General features: G+C 35.7%; 2 protein-coding genes and 1 long non-coding RNA gene across 3 annotated transcripts; 1 reads left to right on the top strand and 2 right to left on the bottom strand.

Moving 5' to 3' along the window:
* Positions 1–49: 49 nt before the first annotated feature.
* Positions 50–7,212, bottom strand: LOC132627669 (serine hydroxymethyltransferase, mitochondrial-like). Its single transcript, XM_060343140.1, has 16 exons — positions 6,779–7,212; positions 6,642–6,692; positions 6,405–6,491; positions 4,665–4,786; positions 4,460–4,536; positions 4,202–4,326; positions 4,019–4,111; positions 3,270–3,362; positions 2,987–3,184; positions 2,242–2,346; positions 2,095–2,160; positions 1,903–1,980; positions 1,404–1,515; positions 941–1,051; positions 659–826; positions 50–366 (listed from the first exon to the last, which is right to left on the bottom strand). The coding sequence occupies exons 1-15, from the start codon at positions 6,848–6,850 to the stop codon at positions 678–680; spliced, it is 1,539 nt and encodes a 512-aa protein (XP_060199123.1). The 5' UTR covers positions 6,851–7,212; the 3' UTR covers positions 50–366; positions 659–677.
* Positions 7,213–16,709: 9,497 nt separating this feature from the next.
* On the bottom strand, positions 16,710–18,874 carry LOC132629040 (uncharacterized). Its single transcript, XM_060344786.1, has 4 exons — positions 18,726–18,874; positions 17,866–18,536; positions 17,347–17,508; positions 16,710–16,762 (listed from the first exon to the last, which is right to left on the bottom strand). Exons 1-4 carry the CDS (start codon positions 18,872–18,874, stop codon positions 16,710–16,712), a joined length of 1,035 nt encoding a protein of 344 aa, XP_060200769.1.
* A 2,717-nt stretch (positions 18,875–21,591) lies between these two features.
* Positions 21,592–24,875, top strand: LOC132627668 (uncharacterized). Its single transcript, XR_009577943.1, has 4 exons — positions 21,592–21,837; positions 22,135–22,175; positions 23,179–23,298; positions 23,954–24,875. It is a non-coding gene; the product is annotated as an uncharacterized LOC132627668 (long non-coding RNA).
* The last annotated feature ends 1,729 nt before the right edge of the window (positions 24,876–26,604 follow it).

Genomic DNA, 26,604 nt, shown 5'->3' with positions numbered 1-26,604 from the left:
AGTAATTTGATTTATGTTAAAGTTGCGTTCACTTTGTATGCATAAAAGCTATAACAAATATTTCACCATCTTATCCCTTTTATTATTATACTTCCATGCATCTGCACTGCAAGTATTCCAAAGGGGCTTTCTCTAAACCATCTTGGCTTTCTCATTATTCTCTAAACCAAGAATGAGAAGAATTGAATTTTGGAACACTTTTACACCTTGAAAATTACATTTGATTTTGACTTTGATTTGGAAAATTATACAAATGTAAATGAAATGTGATCCATGTATCTTTTCCGTGCACTGCGGGTGAATCCAAAAGGACTTCAAAAAACAAAGTCTTAACTTCATTAGAGAACAATGCCTTCCGACTCGATCCTGAGAGCAGAATAAGACCAATAAGGGTATAGGGAAAAGCTGGAAATTAGAACTAAAAAGGCAAACATATTGCAGTATTGCACATGATATATTCTTTTAGATAATCACGAGGCAAATGAAACATTTAACAGTTAGAAGCCAGTGAAAGCAATACTCCAGAACGTGGAGAAAAAGGAATCCTCACATGGATAGTAAATGGACCCAATGTTTAAATACATGATTTTATATCCTGGTATAATAAACAGAAAAAGACAACAGAAATTGGGGGAGAAAAGTAAGGCAACAGAAGTACCTCAACACTACATCCCAGCTCAATTCTTGTATTTCATTGTTTCTTTCTCGAAACCAATAGTAGGAAATTGTTTGGCATAGTCCTCAACATCCTGCCTTAGCTTGGCAATGTCAGATTGAATTTTGGAGTCTGAACTCAAAGTTGCCACAAAGTCCTTCAACTTTGTTCCTACATTATTAGAAAACGATGACTGTAAGTATACAATCTGAAAGTTTTACTAACAAATTGTATGTTCAGAGGAACTGATCCATCCCAGAATTGACAACATGAAAATCACCAAACCTTTGCTCTCAGCCTTGACCTTAAGGGCCAACTTCACAGCAGCATCAAAAAATTCAGCCACTTTTACAAAATCCTCCTCAGTAAATCCCCTAGAAGTGAGAGCTGGGGTTCCTGGATCACAGCATGAGAAGGGGTAAATTGACTTGAGAACATTATAGCTACACGTATGTCACCATTAATGGAAATAATTTTCTTCTCTGTTTTATTTACTCGTTTTAATTTAAATTTCGGATTAACAGTAATTTGTAGCCAATACGAAGATATTGCCACAAGAATATTAAAAGGTTCTGCTGGTTAATACTAAAAATACCTTTTGCAAGAAATGGGAGGAAAGAGAAGAAGAGTGGGAAGAACCTAGACATTCTAGATGTTAATTCATGAGATGCTGTACACTATAGGATACATCAAAGATATTTCCAGTTATGTTAAGCAATCATAAAATACGGGAAAAGAAGCTCTTTACCCATGCGAATGCCACCAGGCACCATGGCAGATACATCACCGGGCACAGTATTTTTATTGGCTGCAATATGCACAGACTCTAAAACCTTCTCAACCCTAGAGCCATCAATACCCTGAAGAAAATATTTACCAAAAGGACCACGTCAGGTGGTGCCAAATTATAAATAAAGTCATTATCAGGCACATTTAAGGAGAAATTTTCGATTGGCGTAGTTGAGGCAGGTTAACTGTATTACAGGTGGCTCCCATGTTAAATATCAGAGTCGGAGTCCACACTTCCATGTAATGCACAAATCGTCATATTTGATTGATTAGATACATCCAATACAAAAAACATAATGATTTTTTTTTTCTGAAGATTTTGCAAGTATAAATAGACACTGCTGTCAAAATTAAAAATACTAAGGTCTTTTCGATGACAGATGGAGAAAAGATCAGCAATTTGAATTACAGGAAAATAAGAAGATCCATAATCAGCTAAAAAATGAACCTGTATGTACCTTATTTCTTAAATTTACCAGCACCAGATGATTCTCAGTTCCACCAGACACAAGATCATATCCTGCTGCCAGCAAACTCTGCATTGTGATCAGAAATTAAGACATGCAACAAAACTATCAACTGACCTTCCTCTATGGGAGAAATGATCATACACTATGCTATAGGAGAAGAAGTTAAACTACAAGTAGTACCTCAGCAAACTTGGAGCAATTGCTAAGGACTTGCTCTTGGTATGCCTTGTATTCTGGTGTCATGACCTAGATAAGAGACAAAAGAGACATTTTATACAATTACACCAATTACATATTGGAAACAAACGCAGATGATGAACTACTTACTTGTTTCAGTGCAACAGCTAAGCCAGAAATTGTGTGATTGTGGGGGCCACCTTGAAGTCCAGGGAAAACAGCTTGGTTTATTTTATCTTCATAGTCATACATCACCTGAAGGAAGATATTCACACTATTACTTATCCCATTACCGTTTCTCTCTTATTCATTCAAAAAGAAAGGAGATATAAGTGGCATTCATATTCCAACAATGAGATTTTTGTGCTTTTCATCCAGTCTTTTATGTTAATTTTGATTTTATGTTCTTAAATTATAGAGATTAAGGCATTTAACCTTTGATTCATTTGAAATGGCCAATCTAATCAATCATATAGAGAAATCTAACCAATATTTCAGACCCCGCAGGGTTGTGGAAGTTATGTTGCCAGTGTAGGTAAGAAGGTGGTAGTGGTGTTACTTTAGGTACATGATTTTATGGTGTGTCCAGGGGGCAAGTTTAAAAGGTCGAAGGAAGATCTGAGGGTTTGTGCAAGGAATAAGCAGAGAATTGGTTAAGGCCAACAGAAGTTGGTGGAACCCATAACAGTATTCAATTTGGTCGACTTGGAGCGGAAGACTAAATTGGCTTGTCTAACATAAGCCGAAATTCCCAGTGCTGGACATGGTAACAGGAGAAGTAAACTAGAACAAGCTACAAGGAAGGACTAAAAACAAAAAACCCCTACCTAGATTTCAGCTCCGAAGAGTATCGATACTAAATTCTATATGTTATTTGACTTCAGGTTATACTCACTTCTTCTCCTTTTTTGTTTATCTCCTTCACCCCTTTTCTGAAGAAGATCATCGCCCCACGTGGCCCACGTAGTGACTTGTGAGTTGTGGTGGTAACAACATCTGCATACTCAAAAGGAGAAGGGATGACTCCAGCAGCAACCAAGCCACTGATATGTGCCATGTCCGCCAAGAGAACAGCTTTTTGCTTGTCACATACCTGTCAATTGCTCAAAAACAGCACTACTTTAAGAAGTTGGAAAACAAAGCAGTGGGAACAGGAATAAAAAGATTTATTAGCTTACCTTGCGGATACGTGCATAATCATATAGGCGAGCATAAGCACTTGCACCAGCAACAATCAACTTTGGTCGGAAGAGCGATGCACTTTTCTCCAGCTGTGCAAATGGAAATTCAACGACTGAAGAATGAATTGAAGAAATCACGTACTAACTAGACTAAAAGAACCGGAGAAAGCCAACAAAAAGGGAAAGGAATCCGTGTCGCAGCTTAGATTTGTCAACTATAAAGCATGCTTTTTCCCTCCAGAAACGACTAGCATAAACATCTGTAAATTGTGGTGGTATAAAGACACTTGCTTCAAAAGTAACACCCGAGCTCCACAGCATACAATTTTTGTGCCGAAGTAGCTGAGGGCCTTGAAAAGAGGAAGCAGCAAAGACTCGTGTGCCTCACTTCCTCATTATCGTTTATTCAGCATGATTAGAAGCTTCAAAGAGTGTGTTCCATGTCGACAGAGACATTGCGAACATGTCAAAGCATAAGAACTAGGAAAAATTTAAATCAAAAGTGAAGCAAGCAACAAGTGCAGTTGAGGGATTACTGGATCTGATGTTGCAACCAATAAATCAGTGCATGCAGCCTATTGAAAAGGGGATGACGAAAGATAATTTTGGCTTTTTCTTTATATTATTTGAGTCAATGACTACTGACATTAGTAATTTAGAAGTGGCCAAAAGGTGCAAGACACAAGAAATACAAAATGGCTTGTAACCTAAACCATTCCCATTTATACCGACGAGCACTAGGTTACCTGTTCATAGTCAATATAACCTGTGCTCTCATCCAATCTGTATGGCATGGTCTCGAAAAAGATAGAAACAGCAGAAATCTTCTTTGTGTCAGTCTGCATAGCATAGACAGAAATAAGGACATTGCTGGGAAATAAAGATTACACCAAAATACACCTCAGATATATTAGTTCAAGATAACGAACCTGATAACCATGTGAAAGATGTCCACCATGAGGAAGATCTAGTGCCATTATTCTCTCATGAGGCTTTAATAAAGCAGTGTATACTTGAAAGTTTGAAGGGGACCCAGACAACGACTGAACATTGACTGCAACAAAATTTAATGAATATTTGGCATAAAAACTATTATCAAAAGCCGAGACATCAAGAACAGAGCCGTAATAAGTTCAGTTCACATCTAAAGATCTCTCAGAATGAAGTTCTCTGCTAGATGTAATTACCTCCCCATTTGGCAGGATCCAATTTAAAAACTTCCAATGCACGTTTTTGACACAATCTCTCTGCCATGTCTATGTATCTGTATTAATAAAACAGACATGGTAAGTGTTCCCAATGATATTCAGTTAGCAACAAATGCAAGTTTATCAATGTCACAGCAGCATAGATTATTTCAAATCAATCAGAGAATGAAAGCAATGAACGTACTCATTTCCTCCATAGTATCTAGCACCAGGATACCCTTCACTGTATTTGTTGGTCATTACTGATCCAACTGCTTGCATCACTGACAGTGATGTAAAATTCTCTGAAGGGATAAGCTCAAGACCCTACAAGTCAACTTCATGGTTCATACATATAAAAAAAAACAATTTTTGAACGTACTAGATGCTTGTAAAATGACACCTTTTCCGTTTTAGGAGTTACCAAAATCTTACACAAAGTTCTGTTTCTATACAACTTTTAAATTTCAAATTCATTAAACTAATGGTTGGTCCAAAAGATATTGAAGACCAAGAAGCACCTACAAGATATAGGGATCCATGAACCTGAACTGACAAATATGCAACAATATTCCATCAAAAAGTTGTACATTGCAATGAGGGGTGATTATCAGAAGGTTTCGTTGGAGCAGGATCATTTGTAACAACCCTGGATCACCTAAGTGGATTTTTATTACAAGACTAGCAGCCCTGAGAAGACTCCATACAAAAGACAGGTTATTGAAATGGGTTGTCACAGATAACCAGCAATGTGTTCTATGCAGTGGGGGAAATGAACCAGTGATCATTTATATTTCTCATGTGACTACTCTAGTCTCAACTGGACAAGACTACTGCATTGGCAAGGTATAAGAAGACAAGCTAAGCCATTGCAAGAAGAACTGGATTGGACAATTATGAATGCCAGAGGGAAGGGAACAGCAGCCACAATTTTCAGAATGAGCACAGCAGCTGCCATATATCACATATGGATTGAGAGAAATCACAGAATTTTCCAAGCTAAATCTACTGATCATCATGTGACTATCAGGAGAATAGTGCAGGAAACCTTCCACAGAGAAACTTTGAAGCCAAAGCTTGCCAGCAAACTAGCAGACCTTAATTACTACCCTTAGGGAACGTTTGGTATGAATTATAAGCAAAAATAGTCCGGGGATAAAAATTTAGTACCACCTTAGCACTTGTTTGGTTGTTAATCCTGGGATAAGTTATCCCAACATTAAAAATAGTACCGGGATAACTTATACCCATCAGAGGGAGGAATAATAATCCTAGGATAACTTATCCTAGGATAAAATAGGGAAATTGACTAAAATAGCCCTGAGGGGAAATTTTAGGCATTTTAGGCTAAATAGGGTGGAGGGTATTTTTGTAAACAAACAACTTCTTAAAAATTAGGCAATGCATGTTATTTCTAATACAACATACCAAACAGTGGATAGAAAATAATACCAGGATAACTAATCCCAATATAACTAATCACACGATAACTAATCCCAGTATAACTAATCTCAGCATTACTTGTCAAACCAAACGATCCCTTAGTGTTGCTTAGTTGTTTTTTTTTTTTTTTTTTTTTGCCTACTGTTGCTTTGATGAAGATGGTTGTTAGCATTTGCCTAACTGTTTGGTTTTCATGCCAACACAGTTCTTGACTTTGTAGAGAATACTAATTCCTTTGGAAATAAAATCGTTTATTTCCCAAAAAAAACTAATCAACTTCTAAACTTATTTGATGTTTTCTCTACTAAACTTAACTTTTTTAACAATTAGCTAATTATTTTCTTCCATTATATACAATAAGTGATAATACATAAGTCGACTTAACATATATCTTTTGTTTCCAATCAAATACCATGATATGAAAAATGACAACAAGGGACTAACTATTAAGAAAATAGGTATTTTGGAGTATCAGCAGGTCATATTATTTACAATTACTGACCTTCCATTGCCTAGCTTTTTCAAGCTCAATAATGTCAGCAATCTCTGGATCAATTTCTTCAAGTGGCGCATTCAACTGCTTTATCCACTAATTAACCACCAACAACAACATTAGAAAACCCAACATATATAGTAGTATTGGAAACCTATAAAATCAAAGATCCACAATAAAAAAAAGACAGGATATTTGAAAATGAAAATAAGAAAGCCCATATGTATTGTGATTCGATTTACTAACCGTAACGCGTGGATCCTCCCTTTCACGAATTGCTTCATTAGGCAAAGACGACTGCAAATAAAAAAAAAATTAACAAATTGAATATAACCAGTTTCTGGAAATTAATAACTTTTTCAGTTACAAAATATGTAAAATACCATGTAATAGAGGGAAGAACGCTTAATGGAGGAAGCATATGACAGCCTACGAAGAGCCATAGCCATTGCCATTTTTTATTTTTTTTTTGGCTATGTGTAATATGGCCCTTTGCGCAATTGATGAGTGATGAGTTTTTTGGTTTTTGGGTTGATGTAATAAGGCCCCTGCCTGGGGGTGGTTGAGGATTGTGATTTGTGACAGAGCTTAGTGGTTTGGTGAGAGTGCTTTGCTTTTTTAACAAAAGGTGGCACACCCAAACTGTCACTTCAATTTTTGGGAGCACTAAAATTTAGCAAATTATTTTTGTAAATTGAGGAATCTTTTCTATAAAAGACCAAAATGGAACAGAGTTGTTGTGCGGACAACATCAATAGTTAATCATCTCCCAAGGTGCATGGAAGTTGGTGAACTGATCCGATCGCCACTGCAAAATATTTTAAAAATTGAAAGAAAATAAAAATAAAGGTGACAGATAGTAGTGCCTATGGTCCCATTTAAATGTCCATTTTCAATGTTGTTTTTAAGTTTTGCGGACATCAACTCTCAACCAAGCTTAATGATTAAATCATATAATTAGTCCTTCTACAGAGCCTTAACCTTTTAATGTTATTCACTCCGTCTCAATTTAAGTGTCTTATTTTTCTTTTTTATTTGTCCCGAATAGAATGATTATTTCTATATTTAGTAAGTTTTCCAATTCCAACATCTTACCTGGCAAATTTAAGACCACAAAATTTAAAGGACTACACACATCTTTAATATAAAATCACAAGATTCAAAAGTCTCTCTTTATTTCTTAAGTTCCTTGTCCAGTCAAACAAAGACACTTAAATTGGGACGGAGGGAGTACAAATTTCACATGTATTTTATTTGGTCACCATTATTTCATATCTATTTACTTAAAAAAAATTGCATATCTGACCACTTCGGAACAACTTCAGACATCTGAAGTTACATGTAGTTGAAGTTCAAGCATTTCTACTTGAAGTTATGACATATGTGCCTGAATTTAGGCAAATGACTTAACTTTAGTCATATGAATCTGAACTTCAACTATCTGAAATTTTAAACAATCGTGTGTTTAAAGTTGTTCCAAAATGGTTGATTTAGAATTTTTTACACAAAAGTATGACTTAAATGGTGATCCCAAAATCGGACATGTGTGTATTTCGGCCCTTAAAATTCTTGGGATGGTAAGCTTCAAATCCATTTAATTGCACTGCGCTTCAAATGGGTTGGTCTTTAATTTTTGGCCTTCAAAATCAAATTTATGTAAAACTGGACAGTAGTTCTTTAATGCGCGGGGCATAACTTGTGTGGTATTATGATGCAAAATATAATCTTATGTGCCACAAAAAAATTATTTGCCTTGAGGGTTAAAAATTAAAGAGCAGCACTAAATAGGCCAAAAGTGCAAATGACTTTAATTGGGACCAATATCTCGTATTCCAGGCCCACAGTTTGATTTGGTTTGTTTGCGCGGTAGCCCAATAGATGTTGTTTGGCTCTCACTAGAAAAAAAGAATGCAGAATTTTACGTTATAGCTCATTTTATGATAGGTATTTCCAATAATAAAAGAACTTCTTAAATATTTACAAAACAACATACTCCCTCCGGATCAAAAAGAGGGTTCAATTAGTCATTTGCACACCCCTTAAGAAAATAATAATTTCTAAAAAAAAAATTTAATAATTTGACTAAACTACCCCTGATTAAATAGGTATTGAGATTTGATCACATAGTACTTCATAGGGGTAAATCTGAAAAAATAAGGTTAATTCTTTCTGAATTTGATAAGTGGATACTCTTTTTGACCCAAGAAAAAAGGCTAAATGAATACTCTTTTTTATCTGGAGGAAGTATTATATAACTGATATACCCAATAATTTAAACGTAAATGATGTCCAAGAAATGAGGGATTAATTCCTACTTATTACTTCCATCCCCTTTCTCTCCCATTCATAACTGTGGGATTAATTTTTATTCTTAATACTATCTATCTCTTTCTCCCATTAAATTAGGAATTGAACGTTGGGCTTTTGTTTCCTTTTTATTTTCTTTATCTCCAAACTAAATTAGGGAAGAATGCTAAAACATCATAAAAAGCATATTCTGATGGTATAAATACCACATAACAAATATGTATGAGGATATGCATGATTATGACTAGATAATATACGAAATTTGACAAAGTTATAGTAGTATATTCATGATATGTTTGAAATATAAAATATTTATACTAGAAAATATAGCATACTATAAAAAGCTTAAAGAAAAAAACATGTGTGCGTGTGTGTATATACATAATATATTTGTGATATATTTATAATTTAGAACTTAATTATAGTAATTGGGACCAATATCTCGTATTTCAGAATTTTCAATGGTTCTACGGTTTCATTAGATATGTGGTATGTTAAACTTATACATTGTTATTCTATATTAAAATGGTATTATACTTCTATAAATAGTCTAAATATAACATATTTCTCACAACTGCATCAGTCTCTTTCTGTCAATCACTTACATCATTTTAGTAAATGCCAAGCTAAGTTGAATTATAGAATATGATTTGATTGGAATTTAATAAGCCGTTCATCTAGTCTTCAAGATGGAAAGCAGATTGAAAGTGGTTATCTCCCAAATCGTGCAGTAAAAAACACTTCAGTTCAATGTGAACCAATAATGTGGTGCAGGAAGGAGCAAACAAAGCCATTATTATTTATTTTCCAATTAGTTGCTGCAATATCACTATCATTTTAATAGACTATATTACTAGTGATTAAGATTTCATCATGTTTTTTTTTTTCCAAAAGCATTTGAATCATCCTAAGAACAGTGGCGGATTCAGGATTTTCACTCAGGGTGTTCGGAAAAATAATTGAACCTAAATATACACTGTACTATATATTCAGGGTGTTCAAAAGTTAATATATATACATAAACACATAAAATTTATCCTAAATATATACTGTAATTTTTTGTCCAGGATGTTCGGGTGAACACCCTGGGCTCTTGGTACATCCGCCCCTGCCTAAGAATAATCTTTCTCAAAAGACTTAGCTCATAAATTCGTCATCGAATTGTCTGTCACGGGTCCAAGAAAAATAAACTTCAATGAATCTCTTTAAATGATGGATGAAATTTTCTGCCAAACTGTATCACACTCTTACAACTTTTAACATCAACTTATTTCATTGAATACGAAAACATGAAGTTTAGGTGATACAGACTGCATTACAACAAATGTGATATTTAGCTACAAAATTATTAACTACAACATAAAATTCATCACTAATTGTTCATTTTTTGTGACAAAAATTACATTTCGTGGTTAAATACATAAGCCACATACTTTTAGTGACGAAACATTAAATTTCGTAGCAAAATTTTGTCCACTAAAGTTTCCCACCAAAAAATAAGTTGGCGCCATTTATTGAGTTACATTAGCCACAAATTTTATCTTTTTTAGTGACATGTTATTTTGTCACTAATAATGTACCCAATTTGTGACAAACCGTTATTTGTCTTAAAATTAGTTAAGTGTTAGACAGCCAAAAAGTTTCGTCACAAAAAGTATGTTCTTACAATAGCGATAAATTAGAGTTCGTACTTAAATGTTGTAAGCTTTAGCTATAAAATTTTATGTTTAATTGTGACCTTAGTTTTTGTCACTAAAAATATAAACAATTAGTGACGAACAATTGATGACCTTAGTGTTTGTCACTAAAAATATAACCAATTAGTGACAAACAATTTATTATCTCTAATCAGCATGCGACTTAGTGACAGCAAATTTTTGTCACAAAATATGCAATGTTTTAGATAGCGACGACTTGAAATTTGTAGTTAAATGATTTAACTATTGGCAACGATAAAAATTCGTAGCTAAATATAAATGTTCTTTGGCGACAATTATTTATGGTTATATGTTATTGATGTTCGAGTGTCTACTGATAGCAAACTTTTTCGGAAAATCCATGAGATAATGTTCCAAGAAGGAAATTCAACCAAATTTGGGTGCTCAAAATATGGTAATAATCATATTTAAATTTGGCCACTTTATTGCAATTATAGTCAGATCTGCTGAAATCAAATTCAAATACTATTAAAAATTTAACCAAATTGAAGTAGAATTGAGATAAATTAATTATCTAATCAAATTATTATGCTTCTTGAACTTGAACAATAAAACATATTTGCAAAAAATAGACTAAATATAATAATTAATCCATATATATAATCAGACATATATTTCGAAATAATTTTATTTTCAAATTACTAAATATTTATTGTATTTTAGAAATTAATATGTATTTAATTTATATAAGCAAAATAAATACCTTAATTATTTAAAAAATATATACAATATATCTACGATATTTTGCCAAATGAAATGACAGAATAGCACAAAAAGTAATAAAAAAATATTTTTGACTTTTATAAATAATTATTTTACTCCGTCCAAAATTCAAGAAGCTTAACAAACTAATTAAAAATGGGGTGAGCCAAAAATGGATGTCAACACACACATACGAGCGCGCGCGCACACACACACAACAAAAAAAAAATACTGGAACTTAGTAGTTGAATAATTTAACTATTTGTTACAAAAATATTCATAGTTAAATATGAAATAATATTTGACTACGCTTGTTTACGATTATAAGTGACGTCGGCAAATATTTTTTCAAGCGCTCTCTATAGAAAATAACAAGACAAAAACCATAGAATGATATGTGATAACATCGAACTATATTTTATGAAAAGGCAAGTGCCATGCAAACATAAAATCTATTTTGCTTTGGGTCTGTGATTTCACAAATAGCAATTATACGGAGATTATCAACTTGACTAGACTTTGCAAAAGTGCTAGATGTTTTGTGGATTTTCTATTAACTATTTACCACCAATCTAAAAATTGAAATAAACAAAAAAAAATGAAAGCACTAAAGGAAAAAGGAAAAAATTAACCAATCAGAAGTTCAAATATATTATGATAAGACACTATAATTGTCAAAAATTGTACATACTCGTAACATGTATGGACACATGATATCCATACTTAATACAAAGATAACCATCACGCCTGAACACAAGCGACCCACACAGAATGACACCAGCCTGTGGTTCGACTTGCATACGTTCGAATCTAGGCTTCTAGCCCAAGGTTGTGCGATATATAAGTAAATACCCCGCATTTCTAGCCCCGTACAAGCCATGGTCAGGTCCACCTCAACTTGTGTCAATTCCCACTGATCAAGTTTAAAGGGATAAGACGCACATCCAACAATTTTCACAATTAACCGCCTTTGTGAGATCAGAAGAGCATATGTTAGCCCCAATAGGTAATTTAGTTTAACGGATTAGGTAATTTAGTTTAACGGACTAACCAAATACCTACAAGTCAGTCGTGGACTCCAAGCACCTGGACAACTATTAATACAAGACAACTGACCAGTTAGTGAGGCATCGAACACTATCTTACATGACTACATTTTTCTTTCCTTGTCTTACACTTGGTAATTTCACAAAATAGCACTGTGTATTTTCCTTTAACTTCATCCGAAGGACTAGGCTAGTCAACATATTGACTACACTTCATGTCACGCCCCGAACCATGGCCTGGGCGCAACACAGCACTCAGGCCTTGCTTGCATGTGTCCGAGCGAACCTCGTGGCTTGCTTGTCAACATAAGCATCAAAACAACATAATCTATATGAAGCAATTTAAATGAATCATGAAAACATAATTGCGGAATAAAGTTTTGAAGTAATCTCATAGCATGACATATCATGAAAACGTAATAGTCTGCAAACATAAAAGCACAGTTGACTCCGTGTACTAACATCTGTCTATGAAACCTCTAAAACATGTTTGAATACTAACTGCCAGGACATGGCTCTGGGCTACCATAAACTGAATACTGGTGCAGACTCCATGTTCAACCCCGAGAGAAGTGGGGCTCACCAATAAGCTGATAACTGAGGTGATCCTACTGCGCAGGTGTATGCTCCTGAAAATCAATATCTGCACCGTGAAGTGCAGGCCCCCGAGCAGAAAGGGACGCTAGTACATGGTGAATAGTACTAGTATGTAAAACCTACTGAAATGAAGAACATGGCACAATATAGGTATAGGACATGAACTGAAACTGAATATAACTTGAACATGAGCATGAGTAAAGTTTGAAAATAGTAAACCAATGGAAATACATGTATATATAACTGCTTGTAACATGGGGAGTGTTATATTATAACCGACAACATGATCTAGTACTTGTGTCCTACCAGCAGAACACTCACACCTTGCCAGGGATATAAGATTGAAGTTTAAGTAATAATAAGCATGTAAGGATCTAAACTGCATAATGAAGGTGTTGCCTCCTTGCTGACAACCCTTACCCTCGGTGGCTATGTAGTTTTAGGCTTTACTGATCCTTCTCGGTTAACTTAGCAAATCCCAAAAATATGAACATGATATAGTTGGCTAAGAAGCCCATGATTTTCATGAAATAACTTGTAACATGGTTTCATGAAATATCTTGTAACATGGTTTCATGAGATAACTTGTCATAGTCTTGCAAACATCTTCTTGATTCATGAGTAATAACAATAGTTCATAATTATATACATAATTGACTTGAAAATATGCTTGTAACTTGCTAGATAAAAATCATAAAGTTTCATATAAACATAATGAGAACACATGAGGAAGAATTCATGATTCATGGATTAAGCTAGGGTTCCTAATAACCGTAATGGAAGATTAGGAATACAATAACGAATATAGATACCAAATTTATGTTCATAAATACATAAGTACAGGCTACCAATATGTTGGGCTTAATTCTCTAGGGTTTGAACTTCATGGATATCAAGAAACGGAGCGTGTGGAAGAACATAGAGATTCCCACACGTGGATAGAAGTTCTACATACCTTAATCACTCCAAAAATTGAATTAAAGACTTGAGCTTTAAAGAAGATTTCCAAAATCTTGAATCTTGAACCTCGAGATGGGTTTTCTTGAAAACCCTAGGTTAGGAATGATGATTTCTTGTTTAGATTACAAGGATATGTATTAGAATTGACTTAGAATAATTAGAGTAGGCATGCCTTGGGGTTCTTGATGATGGAAGACAGTAGGAGGTCGTTCTAGGGCTTGAAGGAATGAAAAACAATGATTTGAACTTATATGGACGAATATATACTGTTCTGGAAAATTGAATTTTATGCAAAGCAAAATACTGGCCGTATTTTGAAATACGGGCCGTATTCTGTGTGGACTGCACTGCGACTCTTCAATAAAATGGCCATAAATCTTTGAAAAATGTCCGTTTGACCCCCATAATATACCGTTGGAAAGGTATTTCAAAGCTCTACAACTTTCACTGAGGAAGTTTTCCCAAATTCCAAATACATTTTGAAATATGGGCCGTATTTTGAAATACGGTCTGTATTTAACAATGTAACATCCAAATACCAAATTCCAGAATGCTCAGAAATCTTTGGTACTAGTTTAAGACTTGAAATACGGCTTGTATACTAAAATGCAATCACTGTTCATGGGCGTAAACCCCTATTTTACAACTGAAGAGGGAAATTCCAATTCCCACATTCTTTATCTGGTTTTCTAAGTCTAGTATCATGGTCAAAGATTAGGTTAAAGGTGCGAGGTGTTACAATATCTCCCCCTTAGAATCATTCGTCCTCGAATGATGGGTCATGGTTAAGAATATGGCTGGGCATGGCTTGAATACATGAATGTGAAGAAAACATGACATGAAACATGAGACATGAAATGATGTGATTACATGAAAACATGGATACTGAAGCATGAGACATAAACATGAGCGCTGGATACATGATATGAGCGTGAAACATGAGACATGATATGACATGGACTATGGGAATTTACCTTGAGCGTCCTCTGCTCGCTCTTCGAACAAATAAGGGTATCTGGATTTCATATCCTCTTCTGCTTCCCATGTAGCCTTTTCAACTTTCTGGCTCCTGCACGGGACTTTCACTGAGGCAACTTCCTTAGTTCTCAACTTGCGAACCTGACGGTCAAGAATGGCTACGGGAATCTCCTTATAAGTCAAACCATCCTTAACTGTTATAGTATCAGCAGGAACAACCAACGATGGGTCTCCTACACACTTCCTCAACATGGATACATGAAACACTGGATGTACAACAACTAACTCTTGGGGAAACTCAAGTTCATAAGCTACTAGACCGACCTTTCGTGAAATTCTGTAAGGTCCAATATATCTGGGACTAAGCTTCCCTTTCTTCCCAAATCTCATAACACCCTTCATAGGTGAGACACTTGAAATTCTAAGTCCCTTCGCCTCACATTTGTGTAAGACTTCTGGCGACTCTGAGCTGTTTTCAAATGCTCTTGAATCAACTTGACTTTCTCCATCGCCTGATAGACCAAATCTGGCTCTAACAACTTTGCTTCACCAACTTCGAACCAATCAATTGGTGACCTACACCATCGCCTATATAGAGCTTCAAATGGTGTTATCCCAATACTAGAATGACAATTGTTATTATAAGAAAACTCAATGAGAGGCAAGTGATCATCCCAATTACCTTTGAAATCCAAGTCGCATGCTCTCAACATATCCTCCAGAGTCTGAATAGTACGCTCTGCTTGGCCATCTGTCTGCGGATGAAAAGTTGTGCTGAGGTTCACCTTGGTACCCAATCCTTTCTGTAAGGATTTCCATAAGTTCACTGTGAACTGAGCACCACGATCTGAAATAATGAACACTGGTGTCCCATGCAATCTGACAATTTCATTAACATACAGCTTGGCATATCTTCTACTGAATATGTGGTCTTGACTGGCAAAAAGTTCGTCGACTTAGTAAGCCTGTCAACGATCACACAAATAGAGTCATATCTCCTAGATGAACGAGGTAGACCTGATACAAAATTCATATTGATCATTTCGTATTTCCAGACAGGAATATCAATATTCTGAGCCAAGCCACCAAGCCTCTGGTGTTCGGCCTTCACTTGCTGACAATTCGGACACTTAGTTACAAAATCTGCCACATTCTTCTTCATATCGTTCCACCAATAAATCTCCTTAAGATCATGATACATCTTAGTGGAACCTGGGTGAATGGAATACCTGGAGTTGTGAGCTTCTAACATGATTTGCTCATTGAGCCCATCTACATCTGGAACACACAATCTGCCTCGGTATCTCAAGGTAGCATCATCTCCCCCCTGTTCGAAAGCCGTCATCTTATGCCTATGAATCCCCTCTTTTAGCTGCAACAGATAGGGATCATTAAACTGTTTCTCCTTGACTTCAACGACTAAAGAGGAAAGAGTTCTATTCTGAACAACCACACCACCATCCTCTGAGTCCAAAAGTCAAACTCCAAGACTGGCCAAACGGTGAACTTCCTTGGTCATAACTCTCTTATCTGCATCAATGTGGGCTAAACTTCCCATGAAACATCGACTAAGAGTGTCAGCTACAACATTCGCTTGCCCCGGATGATAAAGATTATCCACATCATAATCCTTAAGCAATTCAAGCCATCTCCTTTGCCTAAGATTCAGCTCCCTTTGCTTCAAGATATACTGCAGGATTTTATGATCTGTGAAAATATCAACATGAACTCCATACAAATAATGACGCCATATCTTGAGTGCAAAAACTACAGCTGCCAACTCTAGGTCATAAGTCGGATAATTCTTTTTGTAAACCTTGAGCTGACGAGATGCATAATCTACAACCTTACCATGCTGCATTAAGACACATCTGAGACCAACTCCCAAAGCATCACAATAAACCACGAACCCTTCGGTTCCCTCTGGTAGCGTCAAAACTAGAGCACAAGTCAATCTCGTTTTCAATTCCTCGAAACTGCGCTCACAAGCATCTGACCACTGAAATTTAACTTCCTTTTTCATCAACTTGGTCAATAGTGCTGAAATAGACGAAAACCCCTATACAAAACGTCGATAATAGCCTGTTAGACCCAAGAAACTACGAATATCTAAAACTGATGTGGGTCTGGGCCAATTCTTAATGGCCTCAATCTTCTGAGAGTCAACTTGAACACCCTCACCAGAAATCACATGACCTAAGAAGGCTACTGACTTGAGCCAGAACTCACACTTAGAGAATTTTGCATATAACTTACGGTCTTTGAGAATCTGAAGAACTATACGAAAATGTTCTACGTGCTCGGCCTCACTATGGGAGTAAATGAGGATATCATCTATGAAAACAATGACAAAGAGGTCGAGATATGGCTTGAAGACTCTATTCATGAGGTCCATAAATGTTGCTGAGGCATTGATCAAACCGAAAGACATGACATAAAATTCGAAATAACCATATCTAGTTCTAAAGGCTGTCTTAGGAATATCTTTTCCCCTAACCTTAAGCTGATGGTAACCTGATCGGAGATCTATCTTGGAGTAACATTGGGCACCCTGAAGCTGGTCAAATAAGTCATCTATTCGTGGAAGGGGGTATTTGTTCTTGATCGTGACTTTATTGAGCTGGCGATAGTCAATACACATACGCAAAGAACCATCTTTCTTGCGAACGAAAAGGACTGGGGCACCCCATGGAGAGATACTGGGTCGGATAAAACCCTTGTCTAGAAGATCTTTGTGTTGAGCCTTAAGCTTTCGTAATTCAGCTGGAGCCATCCTATAAGGTGGAATAGATATAGGTTCCGTACCTGGAAGTAGGGTCAATTGCGAAATCAATTTCCCTATCAGGAGGAATTCCGGGAAAATCCTCGGGAAAGACTTTTAGAAACTCATTAACAACAGAGACTGACTGAAAAGTGGGGTTCTGGGAAGCTGAATCCCTAACCCGAACGAGATGATAGATATAACCCTTAACACCATTTTTCTTGCCTTGAGGTAAGAAATAAACCTACCCTTAGGACTTACTGAATCACCCTTCCACTCTAAGACTGACTCATTAGGAAACTTGAAATTTACAGCTTTGGTTCTACAATCAACCGACGCATAACTTGAATATAACCAGTCCATGCCCATGATTACATCAAAATCTACCATTTCTAACTCACATAGGTCAGTTGGAACAATATGGCGATAGACTCTGACTGGACATCCCCTAAAGACACGTCGCGCTATAACTGACTCACTAACTAGAGTATACACTTCAAAAGGCTCCTTTAGCTTTTCAGGTTCAATACCAAATTTCTTAGTAACATAAGGGCTGACATAGGATAGGGTGGATCCAGGGTTCATGAGAGCATAAACATTGAAACTGAAAACGGTGAGTATACATGTGACAACATCAGTAAGGGCACCGATATCCTGATGCTCGGTCAAAGCATACAAACGGTTTGGGCCATCGCTTGTGTTGCCAGATCTAGCTGGTGCACGTCCTGCCTGAGTTTGGTTATTATGAGGAACTGATGAATTTACTGACTGAATCCGGTTACCTCCTGTGCCCTGTCTAACTGAAGGGCAATCTCGATGAACATGGCCCGGCTGGCCGCACCCATAGCAAACATTCGATCCAGAGCGGCACTCCCCAGGGTGCCTCTTCCCACACTTAGCACAAATCGGATTAGTGAAGTTACTCTGAGTCACATTGGCCTGAGACTGGGAGCCTGACAACCTGAAATTCGGTTGTCGGTTATCTTTCCTGAACTTGGAAACTGGAGTACTTACTGTGGACGGAGCAGGTCCGGCTGACTTGTTCTTAAAGAACTTTCTGTTTCCATTACTGCTGAATTGTCCGGTAGACTTGACCCTCTTGTTGAACTCATTGTCTTTCTCTTTCTGCAAGGCTTCCTCCTCCTTCATCCTTGTCTCGTTCCCTTGTGTGAAAGCAACCATCTTGGAGATAGTCATCCCCCCATTCTGTGCAGCAATATTGGCCCCATCATACAAATGGGAATCAAGACCCCCAACAAACCTCCTCACTCTTGCCCTCATGTCCGGTACCATATTTCGAGCATGCTTAGCCAGATTGATAAATTCTAAATAGTAGTCTTGAACTGACCTGCCATTCTGTTTAAGCTTCCGGAATTGCTCAGTCTTAGCTTTTCTGACTTCTATTGGCATGAAGTGGTCCAGGAATGCACCTGTGAATTCATCCCATGTAGCATCAGGTGCATCATCACCTCGGGACAATTCCCAAGATTCATACTAGGTGTTAGCAGTGCTCTGCAGCTGGTGAGCTCCAAAAGTAGCTGCTTCGGTCTATGTAACTGTCATAATCCTGAAGATTTTCTGAAGAGCATCAATGTAATCCTGAGGGTCCTCATCTTTCCTTGTCCCCGTAAAGACTGGGGATTCATCATGAGAAAGTCCTTAGTCTTAGAAGACTCTCTATTACCTCCTGAACTTGACCCAGATTCCTGACGTTGGGCCTGAGCTACTACCAGTTGTGTGAGCATATTGATAGCACTCCTAACATCTTCATCCGAATCACTAGGAGGTGTAACTGTAGGAGCGGTTGGGGCTGTTGTCTGAGTCAGAACGGTCTCTTCGCGAGTTGCTTCCGCAATAGTTCCTGAAAATCGGTATCTGCACCGTGAAGTGCAGGCCCCTGAGCAAAAAGGGACGTTAGTACATTAAAACTTGCTGAAATGAAGAACATGGCACGATATAGGTATAGGACATGAACTGAAACTGAATATAACCTGAACATGAGCATGAGTAAAGTTTGAAAACAGTAAACCAATGGAAATACATGTATATATAACTGCTTGTAACGTGGGGAGTGCTATAGTATAACCGACAAGATGATCTGGTACTTGCGTCCTACCAGCAGAACACTCACACCTTGCCAGGGATATAAGATTGAAGTTTAAGTAATAATAAGCATGTAAGGATCCAAACAACATAATAAAGGTGTTGCCTCCTTGCTGACAACCCTTACCCTATGGTGGCTACATAGTTTCGGGCTTTACTGAGCTTTCTCGGTTAACTAAGCAAATCCCAAAAACATGAACATGATATAGTTGGCTAAGAAGCCCATGATTTTCGTGAAATAACTTGTAACATGGTTTCATGAAATATCTTGTAACATGGTTTCATGAGATAACTTGTCATAGTCTTGCAAACATCTTCTTGATTCATGAGTAATAACAATAGTTCATAATTATATATATAATTAACTTGAAAACATGCTTGTAACTTGCTAGATAAAAATCATAAAGTTTCATATAAACATAATGAGAACACATGAGGAAGAATTCATAATTCATGGATTAAGCTAGGGTCCTAAAAACCGTAATGCAAGATTAGGAATACAATAACGAATATAGATACAGAATTTATGTTCATAAATACATAAGTATGGGATACCAATATGTTGGGTTTAATGCCCTAGGGTTTGAACTTTATGGATATCAAGAAACGGAGCGTGGGGAAGAATGTAGAGATTCCCACACGTGGATAGAAGTTCTACATACCTTAATCACTCCAAAACTTGAATTAAAGACTTGAGCTTTGAAGAAGATTTCCAAAATATTGAATCTTGAACCTTGAGATGGGTTTTCTTGAAAATCCTAGGTTAGGAATGATGATTTCTTGTTTAGATTACAAAGATATGTATTAGAATTGACTTGGAATAATTAGAGTAGGCTTACCTTAGTCTTTTTGATGATGGAAGAGGGTAGGAGGTCGTTCTAGGGCTTGAAGGAATGAAAAATAATGATTTGAACTGATATGGACGAATATATACTGTTCTGGAAAATTAAATTTTACGCCCAGAAAAATACTGGCCGTATTTTGAAAGACGGGCCGTATTTTGAAATACGATCCGTATTCTGTGTGGACTGCACTGCGAATCTTCAGTAAAATAGCCATAACTCTTTGCACAGATGTCCGTTTGACCCCCATAATATCTGGTTTTCTAAGTCTAGGATCATGGTCAAAGATTAGGTTAAAGATGCGGGGTGTTACACTTCATACATGATCCTGCCTATCTTAGTCCTACATCACTAGGAAGGCTATACATATGTAGTTAGTTACCAACAATATAGATATGCTTTCTTATCTCTTTACTTTAATTTTCACCATTTCAATGTCTTTCTTTATGTTTCTTACATCATTATAAGCTTCATTCCGTAATCAATCACAAAGTGATTCTTACGCTTTACAATTTTGACGCCCATCGTGGGCCCTTAATGATGATTTCAAAATAATCTCACTAATTACTTACATGATTATGATCTTTCAACATCAATATAGAGGAATCTCAATTATCCACTATGAATTTCAACATTCCTTAAGTAATTGTTTAATACTTGTTTATTTACCAATAGATTCATAAATTATCGATAAATTGTGGCCTATGTTGAGGCCACTACCAGGGGTAGAAACAGGCTGAGTGGATGGGTTGGGATTGCAGGACTCATATAGTGACACAGAGAAAAATCAGAACATCTATTGTTGTTGCCTGCTGGGGGTCATGCTGGAACCGTTGGTGCCATCACGACATAAGTAATTAGATTGTGACGTTTAAAGACCTAAAACATTATTTGAATACTGAAATGTTGTCTTTGCCTTTTTTCATAACATATCATATATCAAAACTTTGAAAGAGAACAAGTCACGACACCATGTTTTTATCTTTTATTTTTAATAAATTATGTATTTTATACACACTATATTTACTTGATTTTGATGAGTTAATTCTATTTATAATTTTAATTCAAAAAATTTCTTATTTTACATAGTTCCTAAAAAGAGAAAAAAGGGGAACACAGAGGAAAATTACAAAGAAATTAAAATTTCCCAACCAAATTCCCCCTCCCGCTCCCTCCCAAATTCTCCTCCCGCTCTCTCCCGAATAATGGTTCCCTCCAAATTCTATTTTTCCATTAAATCATATTCCCTCGCATTCATGCCCATTTCTTCTCAGACCTAGTCGTGTCTCCCTCTCGTTTCTCTTGTGAACTGTTTAGTTTGGTTCTTTCGCTTTCTTTGTATCTCTATTACTTACATTGTTTTAATCTCTTGTGAAGTATCCAACTGCAAAATGCGAGAATCAGCAGGCAATTGCTATTTTGCAAATTGTAAGTATCTCTCTCTCTCTCTTTTTCTCCCTCTCTTTTGTCTTTGTTACAGTTTTAATTTGGTGATTATATCTCTATATTTCTGCTAATGAAATCAAAATAATTAGATATATGTAACCCTACCAGCTTAATTTTGAGAAATTGGGAGTGATTAGAGTAACAGAGGTCCTTAAATTGTCACCATATGCTTTGTCATATAGTTTAATACCCTGACTTATTAGTTTCTCTTATTTGCGTAAGAATGAACAATTCTTAAAATCCATTTTATTTATTAAAAATATTCTGACTTCCTGGCAGACATTCAGCTTTCCAAAGTTCTTTCAAATCTCCTTCAGCAGGTATGTGAAAATTGCACTTAGATTTTTATTCATGATCGTTGAATTTGTGTGTTTGATTCTAGTACTGTGTTTTTGCCATCAATGTATTTCCCTCGCTCAACCTTAGGTTCAAACTAGTTGAAAAATAAGACTTCTCATTCAAAACTCATTAAGGAGATATGGATAAGTGAATGAAGTTCTTATTGCAGAAACGTTATCATGGAAAGAAATATTTCATTAGTCAACCAATAAAAAATGAAACCTTTTATCTGTAAAGAGATTGCGATACCAAATGCAACAGATCAAGACAATTGCACATATATTTCTCATTGACTCAGATAGCTTCTAATGTACCAATTAGTTGTAGATAAGTGTCTTCACAACTGAGTAGTAGATCTACTAATTTTTCTAAAGATCACTTGGTAATTTCAATTTACGTTGTACTTACCCCTACTTATTTTGAAAAAAAAAAACAACGGATTTTAACTTAGCAGAAAGTGGGAACTCATAAATCTCGTATCAGCTTTATCCAGATGCTCTGTTTGAAGTGCTTCACATATAGTCTCGCACCATCGCTTATGTGTCCTAGTCCATTGTTTTTGCTAAACTGCAGAACTATGTCATCATATTTTGTGATTTATAATAGAATCTTTCCTTTTGATGGTGTACATTATGACTGAGATAGTTACATACACATTTTAACTCTTGTTTATTTAATACAAACAACTTTTCTGGCTTATTGTGTGCTATGACTAATTTGGGAAGTGGACTAAAATTGAGTTAAATTTACGAGTGCTTTGTGAACTAGTTGAAGTTGGATAAAAAATATTTAAACTGGTCTAGCCATTTTAATTGAAAGCTAACTGGGAATCAACTTGTATGCTAATGTTGCTAGTGTTACTGTACTACAGTTTTACTGGTGTCTTTCTACTTCTCATCTGGTGTCGTTTTTTAGAGGCTTAGCATGAGACATTGAATTGATGTTCATTTGACACACTTCTATTTATGATATGATATTTTTTAGGGTCCAATATATCAGTTATCAGTATTGGTTAAGCAAGGAAAATATCAATTAAGTTGAATGACCAGAAGATAACAATTGTGTTGAATGGCCAGTCTTCCAATGTGGAGAGCTTCACCATTTGTAAGTTGGAAGCTTATTACATAACAATTGAGACTCCTCTCAAACTGCAACTATCCATACGGAAAGGCGAAGAAAACAATGGAAGATATAATTCTAGATTTCATAAGAACTCAAATATGGGTGTCATCATTTTGAAGTAGATTGTTCTTGTACTCATTTCTTTTTAGTTTGTGTTTTTCATGCTAGTGTGAATTGATCCTTACCTTTCCCTTCACTTTTTGGTTGTTTCTATCTCTTTGTATTTTCGCATGCTCGTTTATGATATCTAGTACATTATTTGTTATGTCAACCCGCTTAATTTATTTTCTGCTCATCTATCTTCTAATTGACAAGCCTAGATAACTATTTAACTTTCCTATTACTGAAGTCTCGTGATGATATTGTGAACTAACTGATCGACGTATCTCTTCAGTTGTAAATATTTGCCTTCTCAAAGAAATGCTCTCTTCAATTGTTTTCCACTGCCTTTTCATTGTTCTTTACCAACTAAACTACAAGCTTTCACTTCTTTGATGTCTGTAAATTCATATATTTTCTTGTGTTACCTTTTTTTGTTATATGCCGATAAAATGACCTTCACTGTATTTATTTGGGAAATCAGAACTATTATATTAGATGTTTATTGCTATTTAGAAATTTTAATTATATATCTCAGGTAGGCATGGTGTCATAAAGCTAAATCACTGGCGTTGGGCCCGGTGCTTGGCAACAAAAATATGCATTGATTTGCAGGCCAAGTTTGTTAATGTATCGATTTCTCTCTTTCTTTTGAAGCAGATTGGCTGTATTACTTGAATTTTGGCAGCAATTTAGTTTGTTAACTCTTTGGGTAAGCTATGTTGTGTAAGTCTAAGTCATAGGATTAGGTGCTTTTTCTTACTGGTGATTGAATTATTGATTGGGAACAATGAACATAGCTGGCTCAGTGACATCTTCCAATGTGACTACAGGTAGATGGAATACATATCTGGAATCACAACTTACATAAATAAATGATGGTTTTCTTGACAAACTGATTGCATGTGGATTTTCCTTGTCCCTGGAACTACCTTTTACAGAAACTTACAACAATATCTAGGAACAAAAAAAGGTCCCTATCATTCTTATTGTGAGAATTGATTCGAAAGTCTGCTTTTCCAACTCCAATTGCATGAAAGGCAGGTACAAATTATTAAATTGAAAGAAACTAATCAAGCAAAGGTACCCGCTGCCCACAACAGTAGGGAATTTGCCTTCTGGGTTGAGCTAGTTGCACAGGGTTTGTCTAGTGCGGGTTATCTCTTCTGTGTGGTTTGCGAGTTATTGCACAGGAGCTGAGTTTACTCTGTGTGCACCCAAGGGTAGCGGCTGCGGGAATTGATTAGTTCTTGTAAATTTCCTCTCTAGTATCCATGTCCTAATTCAATATTATTTAGAATGTAATAAATTAGTTTGAATATGTCCTAACTTTAAAATTGGGCAAATATTATTTGATAATGATGCCTGCTTGTCACACCATTTAGCATTTGTGTCTATTCTGGTAAAGAGGATGTTGTTTGGATTATATATATGTTGACCCTCTGGTTATGTTTTTTCAAGTATAAGCATTGTTGCGATTTTTTTTAATTTTTTTTTGGCACATTTCATTTGTTACTAAATGGAGTTTCTTTTATGTAAAGAGATATTTATCTCTATTTTCAGATAATTGGATGTTCTAGTGGTCAGCATGCTTAGAATTGATAGTATCAATATTATTAGCATTGACTATACTTACCAAACCATCCTTTTTAGCAGTAGCTTCGACTAATTCTAATCATTGATGGTTACTGGAAGTCTCAAGGCATTCATTGAAATTCTTATCAAATCTGGTTTCCATTGTATGCAGCACTGCCTTCTCCTTTGAATTTGATGATTTTGATAAATTCTGATTGTATTGCTATCAAAATTTACTAATTTATTGCTATCTTTATATGTTGCTGTTTGCGGATTTTATATAGGAAGGATGAAGTTCTTCAACAACGGGAAATAAAGTCAGCGACAACTAAGAGTTTGAAGATAGTAAAAGTTTGGAGACATATTATGTTATTTTTTTGGGTTATGCATATATACAAAGAAAATGTATTATAATGTGTACTTTGTATATATTATGTTTGACTTTTTAACAATCAGATGTTCTTATATAATTCTATTTTCCAGAATCACCTGCTCATTGTATTAATTATGACAATTTGCAGTGATAATTTTATTTTGTCAGTAAAAGCAATGTTTTTGGTGACGGCATGATAATTTTACCTACAAATTCATCACTAATTTATACATTTAGGGACGGATTATTTTGTGTATAAAAGGCAGTCTTTAATGACAAAATTATGTCTGTTGTCACTGATTAATCTAAATAGTTAGTGACAAGATAAGTTTGTCGCCATTAGTAACCTTTTTAGTGACAAAAACACACTATCAACTATGAAAATCTATCCTTTTCATGACAAATATGTTTGTCACAAATACTATTTCGTAGTTAATAAACTTTATTTGGCGACGAAACATTAAGTTGTCTTTGTATACTTTTAGCGACCCGCTTTTAGGGATGAATGATTGACGAAATTTTTTTCGTCACACAAGATTTGTATAAGAATTGAGAATATTTTGATAGTTTTCACAACTTGTGGTTTTTTTTTATGTATATAAGAAAAAATACAACTTAAGAAATCCAAATTGCGTGTCCAAATATGATTTCAAATCATGGTTTCATCTCATGATTTCAAACCATGGTTTCAAATCGCGTCCAAACGGCTCTGAATGTGATTGATTTTGACGTACACATAGACCTTATTCTCCTTATAATTATGTGGGGTAAAAAACATGAGAAGCCAATTGCGAGTAATGCCGGAAAAAAACTTATGGCTGAATACATACACAGCCCCTTGAATTTGGCCAAACTTTCCACTTAAACACGTTTTAAGGCTTGTTCCTATTGAACACCTTTAACTAGTATCAAATGTATCTATCAAAACATGGAGCACAAACGCGGCACTAAGTGTGAGTATCAGATACCAGGAGCGCGTGAACTTTGTTCAAAGTTTCTTACATGGAATAAAACTCACCCTCTCAAACAAAAATAAATCTCTAAATAAAATGTTAAAATATTGGGTAATGAATATTTTGTGGAGGAGGAAAAAAGAAATTGTGGAGTATTCTATCTTGTTTTCGTAACTGCTTTCTCCTCCTTCTTTCTTTGATTTTTCTTGGTTTATATCCTTTTCATTATAGAATCAGAAAGCCATTTCTGTCAGTTTTGATTTTGATCAGTGATAGAAGAAGAACTAA

Source organism: Lycium barbarum, chromosome 2, assembly GCF_019175385.1.
Source record: "Lycium barbarum isolate Lr01 chromosome 2, ASM1917538v2, whole genome shotgun sequence".
Classification (NCBI taxonomy): domain Eukaryota; kingdom Viridiplantae; phylum Streptophyta; class Magnoliopsida; order Solanales; family Solanaceae; genus Lycium; species Lycium barbarum.
The sequence above is the reverse complement of the archived record's forward strand: the minus strand, read 5'-3'. Positions and strand labels throughout refer to the sequence as shown.

Coding starts and splice junctions, on each gene's coding strand:
- LOC132629040 (XM_060344786.1), bottom strand. CDS start 18,874: ATGCCAATAGAAGTCAGAAAAGCTAAGACTGAGCAATTCCGGAAGCTT. Junction 18,537..18,725: donor ATGAGGGCAAGAGTGAGGAG/GTTTGTTGGGGG, acceptor CGGACAATTCAG/CAGTAATGGAAACAGAAAGT. Junction 16,763..17,346: donor CAAGAAAGATGGTTCTTTGC/GTATGTGTATTG, acceptor CGTTTTGTATAG/GGGTTTTCGTCTATTTCAGC.
- LOC132627669 (XM_060343140.1), bottom strand. CDS start 6,850: ATGGCAATGGCTATGGCTCTTCGTAGGCTGTCATATGCTTCCTCCATT. Junction 3,363..4,018: donor GTTATATTGACTATGAACAG/GTAACCTAGTGC, acceptor CCATTTGCACAG/CTGGAGAAAAGTGCATCGCT. Junction 1,052..1,403: donor GCCTGGTGGCATTCGCATGG/GTAAAGAGCTTC, acceptor GCTGTGATCCAG/GAACCCCAGCTCTCACTTCT.